This window comes from Catharus ustulatus, chromosome 5 (assembly GCF_009819885.2).
Source record: "Catharus ustulatus isolate bCatUst1 chromosome 5, bCatUst1.pri.v2, whole genome shotgun sequence".
Lineage (NCBI taxonomy): Eukaryota > Metazoa > Chordata > Aves > Passeriformes > Turdidae > Catharus > Catharus ustulatus.
In genome coordinates this window covers 45344913-45357314 of record NC_046225.1, presented here as the reverse complement: position 1 = coordinate 45357314, position 12402 = coordinate 45344913, and the positions used below count along the sequence as shown (strand labels likewise).

Sequence of the window (12402 nt, the reverse complement as noted above, 5' to 3'; positions counted from 1 at the left end):
ATCCTAAACCTGACAAGAAGCTTAAAAACATACCTGGATACAGTGGGAGGAAGATGTTCCAGTGAAATGTGAAAGCATTGCAGAACGTGAGGGACAAGCTGTTCCTTCTGTGGATTTGGTACACTGACAGTAGATACAAAGCAGTGCATTAGAAATAAGTAGTTGATCAGTCAGTGTATTTCAGTATTTCTTTTAATGACTTTCATGAACATTTCTCTGAACTTGTTTCATAAAATAAAAAAAAAATGCGTATCATGAAGCACAGGTTAATAAACTGAATATGCTTTTGTTAAATAATGCACTGCAATTTGCAAGTTATGCATTTTTTTCATGAGATTGACTATAAATATCAGCTAAATTATGCATTCATCTAAGTATGGTTTCTAATATATCATTTAGTATCTGTGTTGTATACTACTGTGGATTAAGCTGTATTCTGAATATCTACAACTTCTTTATAAACTTCTGTGCTTTTTAATTAAACAAGATGAGGGATAAGAATAGATAGATGTAGGTTTCAGTGTTTAATGGTGGATTTTAATGTACAGTAATTTCATAAGGCGCACCAGACTATAAGGCGCACCCCCCGGGAGTCGGCAAAATTCACAACTTTGTAGATCATATAAGGTGCACCGGACTATAAGGTGCACTTTTCTTTTGCAGCGAGGAGACACGCGGCACGCATCAAAGTAACGAATTACTGGCAGGTGCTCAATTTGCAAACATTTTTCAAAGACTGGTGTAGCTTTTAAACGCAGCCCCAGGCACCCTCCCCGTGCAGCCGGCCCCGACACTCCCGCCCACCCCTGGTGCCGGCTGGCACGGCTCACGGCTCACGGCTCCCACCGCGCGGCCACACTGCGTCCCGGCTTCCCCCAGTCCGGTGGCGGCACTTCTCACCGCTTTCCTGCGGCAGTGGTGGCCGCACCGCTTCTCCCCGCTTTCCTGTGGCCGTGCCACTTCTCCCCACTTCCCCGCGGCTGCGCTGGTTGGCGCCACTTCCCCGCGGTGACCGCGCGGCTTCTCTCCACTTTCCCTTGGCCACAGGGGCTGCACCGCCGCCGCCACTTTCCCGCGGCCACAGTGGCCGGGCCGCCACTGCTTTGCTGCGGCCGCAGGGGCCAGGCCGCCACTGCTTTGCTGCGGCCGCAGGGGCTGCGCCACTGCTGCCGCCGCCACTTTCCCACGGCCACAGGGACCACACCGCCGCGACGCTTTCCCCCAGCCACCCGGGCCATGCCACCACTGCTCCAATGCCACCGCCGGACGGGGTCTGCTTGGGGCTGTTGCGGGCTCGCACTTCTCATTTCCCCCACGCCGGGGCCGGCACCACCCAGCTTCTCGTTCCCCCCGCCCCCGCGCCTGGGGTGGTACCGCCCGGCTTCTTGTTCCGCCGGGGCCGGCGGCAGCTCCCTCCTTCCCCACACGGTCGTGGCCGCCCGCTCCCGCCCCCGCCTCGTGATACCACCCCCCCATTGCAGCTCACACTTCCAGTTTGGCAAATTTCGCAACTTTGTCCATCAGATAAGGCGCACTGGTCTATAAGGCGCACTTCCGGGTTTGGGGGAAAAATTTAGTCAAAAGGGTGCGCCTTATAGTCGTGAAATTACTGTACTGCAGTGTGGCAATTTCTTTAACATTATCACTCAGTTCTACCAAAGCAAGGTATTGGACAGTCTTACTATGTGTCCTGGTTTTAGCTAAGAGTGAGTTAATTTTCTTTGTAGTATCTGCTACAGTGTTGTGTTTAAATATAGGATGAGAACACTGTGATGACAGACTGATGTACTGGCTACTATGAGCAGTGCTTACACAGAGTCAAGGACTTTTCAGCTCTTCACCCCACCCCACCTGCAAGGAGGCTGGGTGTGCACAAGGAGCTAGGAAGGGGACACAGCCACGACAACTGACCCCAACTGGCCCAAGGGATATTTCACACCATGTGACATGCTCAGCACATAAACTAGGAGGAAAGTGGTTAGTTGCTCTAATTCTTAGTATCTCTCCATCTATGTTTTACACTTACTATGAAAATACACTTGAGGAGTTAGGAACAGTGGAAAAAATAATGAGATCCAGTGGTAACTTCAGAGAGCATAGAGCACAGAGCAGTGAATCTCCCAGGCCAGCCCTTGGCCAGTTTTCCTCTCCATTCAATGGACAACTATTCATGTAGCTGAACTACAATTTGGGATTAAGGTAATCTAATCTAAAGAAGCCTTCCTGTCATCTGCCCATATGGTATTTGGCTTTTGCTGGTGCCTCAGTTTAATGAACAACAGTAATTTTTTGTGCTTTTTGTTTAGTGTCATAGGTGAACTTTATAGTACAGTGTCAATACAAAGAAGCAAGGAAAAAAATTAGAGAGAGAGCTCGACATACCTAAATAAAGAAGAAATGTATTTTGTATCTTTTAATATAAATAAGCTGTTTGTTGAATGCTAACTGTGTGCTGTGAGGATGCCTTTTGAATACTTAACCTACTATGGATTTATAACTCATTTTACAGAAGTACAGTAAATTCATGAATACAAGCCACACTGAGTATAAGACGCATCGCTGGGTGTTGGCAAACATTTTGCTTTTTGTCCATAAATAAGCCGCACCTGAGTATAAGCCGCTCTGTCGTTCGCAGCAAGGACCTGCATGCAACAAAGTTGCCAGTTAGTAACAGAACCACGGCAGGGCGGGGTTTACTGGCTCGGCTCGGGCTGTGCAGGCTCGGCCCGCTCGTGGCTGCCGACAGGGCCAGGCGGCCCAACCCGGCGGTGCCGCTCGGCGCAGCCACTCGTGGCCGGTCGCCGCTTCTGGGCTCACTCGCCCTGGCCCGGCGCTGCCCCCTGGTGGCAGGCAGGGACGGAGCCCCCCCGCTGCCGCGGAGGCGGGCGGGGACGGAGCCCTCCGCCGCCTCCCCAAGCTGCGGCCATGGCAGCATGGGGCCCCCGCCACCTCTCCAGGCCGTGGCCATGGCGGCACGGGGCCCCCCCCGTCTCTCCCCTGGGCTGCCGCAGAGGAGGGAAGGAGAGAGCTCTCCCTCCTCTCTCCCCACCCCCCGTGCTGCTTGCAGGGAGCCAGGCTCCACCCGCGGGGCAACAGAGTAACAGTTTGTAACAATCGCGAAATGCTGGCTTTTACTAGCAGGTGCTCGGCTGGGCACCCTGGCTGGCACTTCTGAGGTTGTAAATGTCAGAAAATTATTCATATATTAGCCGCTCCTGAGTATTAGCCGCATTTCCGGTGTGTGAGCAAAATTTTAGTCAAAATGGTACGGCTTGTATTCGTGAAACTACTGTAAATTTCATCTCTCAATATTTTAATATTAAAACATCTATCTAGTATGTATGAGTCTGAATAAAATTTAAGGTAGAATTAATTAATTTAGTGAATGGTATCTTTTTTCCAATTGTATGTTTTTCACTTTTCACAGGAGACTCCAAAGTATGGTTGGAAGGAATATTACTCTTGTGTGATGACTGTAACCAGTGAGCATCTCAGAGATCTATGGAAGCAATTTCGGAGACGAGATATGCTGAGATAAAGGAAGAAAACAGGATTATCTGCACTGGCTAGAATTATTTATTCCTATGAATTCTTAATGAAGAACAAACTAACCCAGGTGAATGGTGAATCTTCCAGCTGCAGTAGAAAACACAGGACTTCTTTTCCACTTAGTGTACTGATCATCAACTCTTAAAACTGCTTTTCAGTATGTATTTTATTTCATTGATGAACTAACTATGCCATGTGAGTGGGAGAAGCCTTCTTTTGTAAGAGCACCTTTTGAATATTATTTTTTATTATTTTGAGATAAATTTGTCATTTAAAAGGAGACAGAAATAAGTCTTACGCCTGGGCAGGAAGATGTTTGGCAGTGAAGAGAAACTGCCTGCATCAACTTAGACTGTGAATTTACTTTCAGAAGAGCACTATTAACAGTTTGTGCTAAACTGAAAATGAGACTGCATTAAGTAGCATAACAATTACGTATGAGTTGAATGGACAAATTAAACTCTTAGAGGCTGTTATTTTACAAAAAGTAAAGCTGTTACAGTTATAATGTGAATGATAGGTATTTACCTAGGAAAAGTACTGTATGAACTATAATGTTCAGATTCTCCAAGTCTTATTATTATGTTTATGAATTTATCCTTTAAAAAATAATACAGATTTTAAGATGTCTTACAAACAGTGTGTCAAAGAAAAGTCAAAATGTTCAAATTCCTGTAACACACACTTTGTAATATTTATTATAAATTTTATTGCCATACACTGGTATGTTTCTGGTAAAGTACAAATTCATGTGTTTCTTGTGAATAGTGCACTTTTATATGAAGTGGCACTGAGTAGAAATTATAGTTGTCTAATTTGCTACTCTGGAATGCTGCATCTGAAAACTAGATAAATAGCTTGTGTTTGTGTCAAACAAAAAAAACAAAACAAAACATGAATGCATGCACAGTACAGAACAACACTCAGTAATATTATTTGAATATTACTTGTTTGATATTCAGCAACAGCATTTTTCCTTACTCCCTATTAACATTATTGCTAGGTAGTAGGAATTAAATCCACACAAACAAGAACATCTTTTTTACACCCTTCCTGAAAAAGTTTACTGGACATTGAATAAATCTGTATCTGTTTAGGAAAAGAATGTGCCTTGAAATAATTCCAGCTGAATACACACACACTTAAACTAAGGTCAATAAATTGTCACTGGAAGCAGAAATATTTGGTAATCAGACAATCAAAACAGAACTAAAATAATGGTTTCAAATATCTTACTACTCCAAATCATGAAAGAAGATTTTTTAAAATTTTATTCAGTGCACATGTTGCCAATTACCACCTTATATGTGATGTGAATAGATGTATGGTATCTGTGTAACAGTGCACCTAAGTTTAGAAATGCTTAATTATAGTAAGATATATCTCTGGTAGAAAAATAAAAACAAAATGAGAAGGAAGCGTTTTTTAAGAAATTGCACACTGGGAATTCTAGAAAAAATACGTGCTAAGATTATCTGGAAAAAAAATCCAAAACCCAAGCCAGTTCCAAAAACTATCAAAGGGTGATACTTCAGCTAGTATTTTGTGATAAATAAATTTAAAATTTCCTCCTTAAACTATTGACAGCAAGAAATAATCAAATAAATTGAGATAAAGGTTTTTGACTTGACACAGCAGAACACAGACAAGCTGCAGTCCAGTCCCTTTGTGATCATTTAGGGAATCAACTGTATTCGATGTATCGTCTTGGTACGCAAAAACTGTCTCACTGCTTCTTGTCAGTGTAAGCAAAACCCAGTTTGCTACTGCAGTGATGAAGGACAAAGAAAAGAGAAGAAAACATTGGGAGTTCACTGAAGGGGTTCCCTTCCTTCTTTTTCATTCATGACTGCCCACTCACAGTGATCCTCCCCTCAGAGGAAGCAGCGTACCATCATCATTTTGCTCCTCCACTGCCCTAGGCAATCATGCACTTTGCTTTTATGGCTGGCTTGAGGCAATTTTAGCATTTTTCTATATATTTCCTATCTATAATTACTTAGTACAAAATAGAATGTGAAAGTGTCAGATTAGTTTTTAAGACTATTTTTTCTTCATGTTTAATAATATTATTTAATATAAATATGATATATACATATAATATTCTTGTTTATTTCAAAATAAATGCACTTGAAACTAATTTTCTTTGCAGTTTATATAATTCAAATTCTTTCATAATCATATCTTTTTTTCTTTGGTAACATGAGTGTGCAAGCACCATCACAAAAAAATAGACTTGCTTTTCTTCTTAGTCATCTCTTTAGATAGCTTTGCTTTTCAGCCGCAGAATTCTGCATAAAAGACCTGAAAATGCAAGGACAGGTGAAAACAAGGCACAGTAATGGCACATGCCATCTGCTGTAGAGGCACCCCTCGGATATGCAACAGTCACTGGCTCAATAAAACCTTACTCAAAATCTGCAAAATTCCTGGCCGCACAGGAGATGTGTATGCTGCAACTAAATTATGTGAAAAGTTGTGTAAATTAAGGCTTTGTTTAAAACTAGCTCTTGTTCTCATCTGTGAGTTGAGAAAACAGTAATAATGCCAGTGAACATTCAGAGGATGCTTAGGAACTGCCCACAGATGCCCAGACCATCTTGGATAAAATGAGAAGTAGCAAACCTTCAGCTTTGGGTAGCCTTGTGATGCCTGAGCTGTGATGAACTCCTAGCTCCTGGCAGAGTATCCTGTAGTGCAGGCTGCTCCCTGATAATCTACAGGTGTTTTAGATCCCAGTGGCAGTTTCCCTCCTTGCACATTTTAGCAGCGAATGGATGCAAACTCCTTCCACTGTAGATTCTCACTTTGTATGACATAGAACTTTATCAGTCTGAAGGAAAAAAAAACCCAAACTATTGAATAGTGACTTTCAGCATTTTGTTAGTCACACTGCTGGTTTCTATATTATTAGATCTCTTCTCCACCTAAATATCAGGATACAAATGCATTGAAATAAAGGGGGAAAAATGATACAGATTTTTTTTTTACTTCAACATGACATTGTGTGATACAATGATCATTACCTAATGATGTGTCTTGCTCTCTTGTCCCACTGAGGATATATTCAAGATAGTTTTTAGGAAAAGAACTTCAGACTACCGTTTGCAGAAGGAAAAGAAGCAGTCCAAAAATTCAGTATTCCAAAATGGATCTGGAACTAATTCGTAACTATACCAAGTTTGAATTCCCCTTAAAATCAAGCCAAAACTTACATAATTATTTTCTAATATGTTTGAGGTCTGAATGTACAGTTTCCTTCCCTATATCTGAGAATCCATGGAAGCATTTGGCACCCTGAACCTGTCAGCAAATAGTGCCCTTGGATAAACTGCATTTTTTTTCTTACACATACAATTTAATACAAGGTTGTGCTTTAATCTTGAATGGGTAATGTTAATTTTCACCACTAGTTTGACTTACAAATTCCTCCCACAGATGAACATTATAATTAGCTATTAGCATTCCATAAAAATACTAGTATCCACTTGAGTTTTTTATAAAAATACATATTTTGTACATATAAATATTCATAGAAACATCAATTTATTACTCGTCAGGTTTTTCAACTCTAACCCTGATTCAGAAGCTACAACCTAGATTCAAAAGAGTACGGCCCTGTAAAAATAAATTTTCAGGTATTATAATCTCTGCAATAAAATACTGAGTCTGAAGTTAGTTACCTAGACTTTACAAAAAATGTCCTTGCACTTGGAAACTGTGTGACAAAATCCACTACAAGGAGCAAAGACTGGAATCTAGAAGTCTCTGCTGTTTCAGGCAGATATCCTAAAAAGCTGCTGAAGCATTTACTTTCCCTGCACTGTGACCCTTGCAGCCTTTTTGTATCATTTCATGAAGTTATTGGGCAAACTAGCAAAACTGGCTTGCGGCCTGGCAGTTAAAAACATTTCTATGGGTAGTGGAAAGAAAGAAAACGTAGCTGTTGCTGCATTTCGTGTAGACATACTCTGAGGATCCCCAGCAGCATGAAGCATGAACAGAGGCAGGTATTTCATCCCTGGACAACAGCCAAACCTAGATCTATGACCAAGGCATGGAGTGGCTCAAGTCTGTCAAGGCATTTCAGGGCATAAGCTGTAAAAGGAAGCTTTAAACTACCCTGTCTGGAAGAAGGAGGTTATTAGATTGGTCATTTTAAATTTAGATGTCTGCTTTTGGAGTCGACCATTAAATCACATAATTTCTACTCCAAAAGGCAGAAAGCACTGGAATGGTGCACACACCATGGAATAAGGTTTCTCACATACCTTAGCTCTTGAAGGGTTTTCTACTGCAGGGGTTTTGATTTTTGCCTAACCAGAGACCTGCCTTAGGGCCACTGTACAGATCTCCATTGCATGAGAGCTAGTACTTATTGGAACTGGTTCAGCTTTTTCCCATGTTTCCCACCTTAAGTAACAAAGGGAAAAGCAGCAAGGGAATGAAAATTCCCAGATGAATGCATCTGGGAAAACAAACAATGCAGTGAAAAAATTACCACTGAAAATTACAGAAGAGTGGGTGGATAATAAGCCCAAATAGGACTTGAAAAACTTCCCTGAAGGTAGACTCTGACAAATACAGTATTATATCAATACAGAGATAGAAATCAAGAAATTTGAGGAAGGAATTTGAAAGGAGCTAAATGTGCCTCTCCTGTGGAGAACCAAGAAAATTGCCACAAAAATTTAAGAAATAAAAAAATCATGCAACAACAGTTAGGTTTGGCTATCCAAACAGTTGCAAATAATAAAGTATCAAGTCGGGATGAGAGGGGGAGCAATAAGTTGAATACACCTGGGCCAGCCCTTCAATTAAAATACATTTGACAGCTAGTCGGAGACTAGGGAGGCTACTTAAACTGCTTGTTTTCATGTAGCCAGGAGCTAGGAACTGTACACAGATGGTCCCTAACTCCAGCTGGGATACAACATACATTTTCCAGGTGATACCTTACGCCAGAAATGTTTTGGAGAGATTTCTTTTCCTGTGTGTGGTAAGTGTGGTCCAACACCCAAACGTTCTGAAGAGAAGCAAGCAGCACAGTCACTGTCAGGAAGGCCCAGGAGCATCCCTGCTGGGCTGCTGCTTCACCTAATGAGTGCTGTGTGCCTGTCAGTCTGTCCGTGTGTATTCCTGCTTCTAGCTGCTGCTCTGTGCATTGCACTTGTGTAGGAGTAAATATGTGTTTTCCTGTCCTACTCTCCCTCCTCCTCTTGCTGCTCCACTTAGGACGTGGTGGGGAAGGAAGTATCAAATTGCTTACACAGAGGAGCAGAACCCCCTAGACTTGCAAAGGAGTAGTTTTTCATTTGGACTCCATGCTAAGGGTGTCAAGATGTCTTCCTTCAGAACGAGGCAGAATTTTCACTCCCCGTTCTGTATCTGAACCCAACTGGAATCTACGTGTCAGAGCATATGGAAGAAGAGAGCACCTGCTTCATTAATGTCATCTGATCAAGGACCTTATCAAGTGGAATGACAAAGGGAGGAAGCCAAACATAGAGAGGTACAATACACCTGAACAGTACTCACAGAGACAACCACAGGGACAGCCTTGGTCAGCCACAGTCCTTGGCAAGGGTATGTGGAGTGGGAGGATGCTGGTGTCAGAAGATCAGCTGCACAAGAGCCTTGCCAAAATGCAGTGAGCTGGACAGCTGGTGATTTGGCACCATGGAGCAGGTAAGAAAGTCTGGGATCTGGGCAGGGCTGTCAGACAATCAGGGAGGCCATGCCTGTACTTGAGGATCTGCAACAACACACGTGCTTGTAAGGGTAGAGAGGAGGGAGATGTGTTCACTAGTGACCCTCAGCTCTGTCAGCCCAAGGGGAGAAAGGGACTTGGCTATTGGTACTTGTGTGAGCCCTGTGCAGAGGCACTGTGAAGTTGCTGGTTGAGCAGGAAAGCAGCAGCCACCTTCCTTCAGCAGCCTGGGACAGAGACTGGATCCTCACACTGGAGTCCAGCAGAGAGGAGAATGCCCAGCCCCAGAGCTATGGGTGGCAACCCCTTCCTTTAACATGCCTTTGCACAGCTGGATACAGAGAATAGTCAGAAGTGGTAATGTTAGAAATGCCCAAATGTATGCCAGGAGAGACACATTTTAAAAAATCTGCCAGCAATAACTTGCATGTATCTTGCCTGAGGGGAAAGCCTGAGTGGTGCCACTTATGACAAGAACATTTTATTTCAATTTGTCAAACACTCAAGCTGCCTCCTCAAACCTCAACTTCCTTCAGCCCAGCTCTTGACAAGAAAATCACCTTCATTTCCTCTCTCTTTTTCTTGTGAACATTTCATACAAGCAGCAATAAGTAGCTTCTCACAAGTGCCTTAAGTAGCTTCTTTCACTGTAGAGGCACAGCCCAAGTGCACTGATTTGGGAAACCTCTCCATTGATACCTAACAGCTTGGACTATCCCAGGATTTACTTCTGCCACAACACAATTCTCCTTTGAATATGCTTGCTCTTGAGTTTTTCTGCTGTGACCTAAAATTTCTGCAGGTCATACCACAGAGAGAGGAAGAGGAGGGAAGGCACAGAAGAAAGGGTCTCTCGTGACCCAGCTGGAGAGTGATGAGAGACATAGAAGGAATAGAAAGTAATATGAAGTGGACATGAAGGAGAGCTAGAGAACAGCTCTCTGACCAAAGGATTCTCCAAGGTAATTCTGAGTATTAGTCAGGGCAAGCTTTTTTGTTCCATCCCAATTAAAGTGAAGTTTGCTTGTTTATTTCACTAATTTTGAACCAGATAACCATGATTTTGGAGGTACCGTAAAGCATACACTACAGTAATTATTGATGTAATTACTAGCATATGAAATATGAGAATTCTGATTACTGTGAAAGCTGAGCAGTGAGCAGAGAGTGGTAGTGGCCATGGAAAAGGTAAAATGCTGAACTACACAAGCCCTTTTCCATGAAGGGATAATGAAAAGCTTCTGTAATTGTATGAAAATTGTATGATATAATTTAAGGCCTTTCTATCACGTCATCTTTTTATTCTCACACTTCTGGCAAACTGCCACCTCTTTATATGTATAGTATTTTACAATAACTATGCTTCCAAAGAATAAATTACTATATTATGGAGTTTTCTCTAATGTTTACTGTGTTTCCGTGGCATGCATTGTTGATAAGCCCTGTGTCATGTACAGCATTTTAAAATGGCTTACAGCAGAAATAATTTCATAGCCTCTAAGACAATGCAAAACCTACTTCATCCTTATATACACAGCATCCAGCTGTAAACTTCTCAAGGTACAAACATGTCTCCCTGGAAACACAGAATACACTAGATGCATTATCCTTGGTACCTGAGAGAGGTCACTGTCACATATTTCCAAATAAGTGCAAAAAGCCATCAAATGAATTAAATTGCCTTCATTTCTTTTAACTTTTACCAGCAGAGCATGGGGTTTGCCTTCAGGCAGGGGTAATCTTACTCCTTATACTTTTAAAATTTATGCTGAATATCACAGATGTTTTCATTAAAACATAGTAAAGTCAAATCCTTTAAATGCTCCATTAAAATGCTGGTTTCAGTGATGACTTGCACAATTAATTAAGGCAAAAGAAAATGCTTTTATTGTGTACATCACATTGGTTTCGGTCCCTTTACTCTTGTTTTGAGAAATATGGCACGCAGGTATATAAAATCTAGTTTTTCAGCACCATTCACTGTATTTTTACCTTTTAATGTATAATACATAATTCCCCATTATACAGAATATTTTCTTAAATTATTATGTTCCAATCTTTTGGTGGCATATTTCATTCATTTCTCTAATGTAATAACCATAGATTGAGGAGGCAGTTTTGCTGAGCCCTTCAGAATGATATACAAGTCTTTTTCCTGAATAGAAAAGTTGATTTACTGCCATAGGATAATTTATTATTCCTCTTGATACATCATCCTGTGTTGGTCATTCACTCAGTTCACTGTGGCTAACTGAAATCACTCAGTTTGATCTTACAATAAAGAGGGGTGCCTGATTTTGCATCACATAAAAATACTGCAGCCATATATGGTCAACTTGTCTTTTTGTGTCTCTTCAACAGACATACTATAGCTACTCCACTTCCTATTCTGGAACCTGCTAGCACACCAACTAGTGGGTCTGTCTTATTTTCTCCAGTAGTTTTTCCTCTCTCACAGCTTTTTTCTCAATCAATTGCAGTTGTATCCCTTCCAGATAGCTATTACTTATCTTCATGCGTAGTCTCCCGCGTGAGATATTAGACAAGCTTTTTTTCAAAGTCCAAACACATTTTAATCTACCAGCTACTGCCCACCTACTGCACCGCTGATGCTCTGAGAGATTCTAGCAAATTGCAGAAATACTACAGGCCGTGCTCGACATTTCCGATCTGCAATGATAATTCAGCACAGATTAGGGTGCATGATGTAACGCAGGTTGGGTTTACTGTTATAGGTCACAGGCGTTTTGTTAATGTAAAGACTTTCGGGGAAGGGTGAGTCAGCACCTTCCGCCACCTTCCCTGCACGAATAGCCACCAAAAGCCACAAGCCAACCATGCCTTGCCTCCTGCTGCCTCCTGCCGTCAAGGCACCGCAACCCTTGTTCGCAGCACTCGAAGCGCTATTAGCGAACGAGGCAGCGCTTTTTGTAAGCGGGTGTTTCAAAGCACTTGCAGGGAGCGTTAAGTGCCGCCATCCCGTTTCAAAGGAGGATGAGGAGAGAAAGCAGCGTCGATGAGCGGCCGCTCCCCGCCCAGCGCCCTTGCACGTGGCGGCCGCCCGAGGCCGGAGCCGCGCCCTGCCCCGGGTGGGGCCGCTCTGCCTGCCCGAACTTGGCCCGCGCCCCCCGGCCCGGCACGGC

The 12402-nt window shown here is 42.6% G+C and overlaps 1 protein-coding gene across 3 annotated transcripts in view; it reads left to right on the top strand.

Annotated features, from left to right (window-relative positions):
• MICU3 (mitochondrial calcium uptake family member 3) overlaps positions 1-5689 on the top strand; it is a 62926-nt gene extending 57237 nt beyond the window's left edge. For 2 of the 3 annotated variants that reach the window (XM_033059742.1, XM_033059744.2), the window contains exon 14: positions 3428-5689. In XM_033059742.1, coding sequence (XP_032915633.1) covers positions 3428-3538 — 111 coding nt within the window. In that variant the 3' untranslated portion in view covers positions 3539-5689. The remainder of the gene's footprint in view (positions 1-3427) is intronic. The other variant, XM_042779254.1, reaches the window with a different exon arrangement.
• Positions 5690-12402: the final 6713 nt, after the last annotated feature.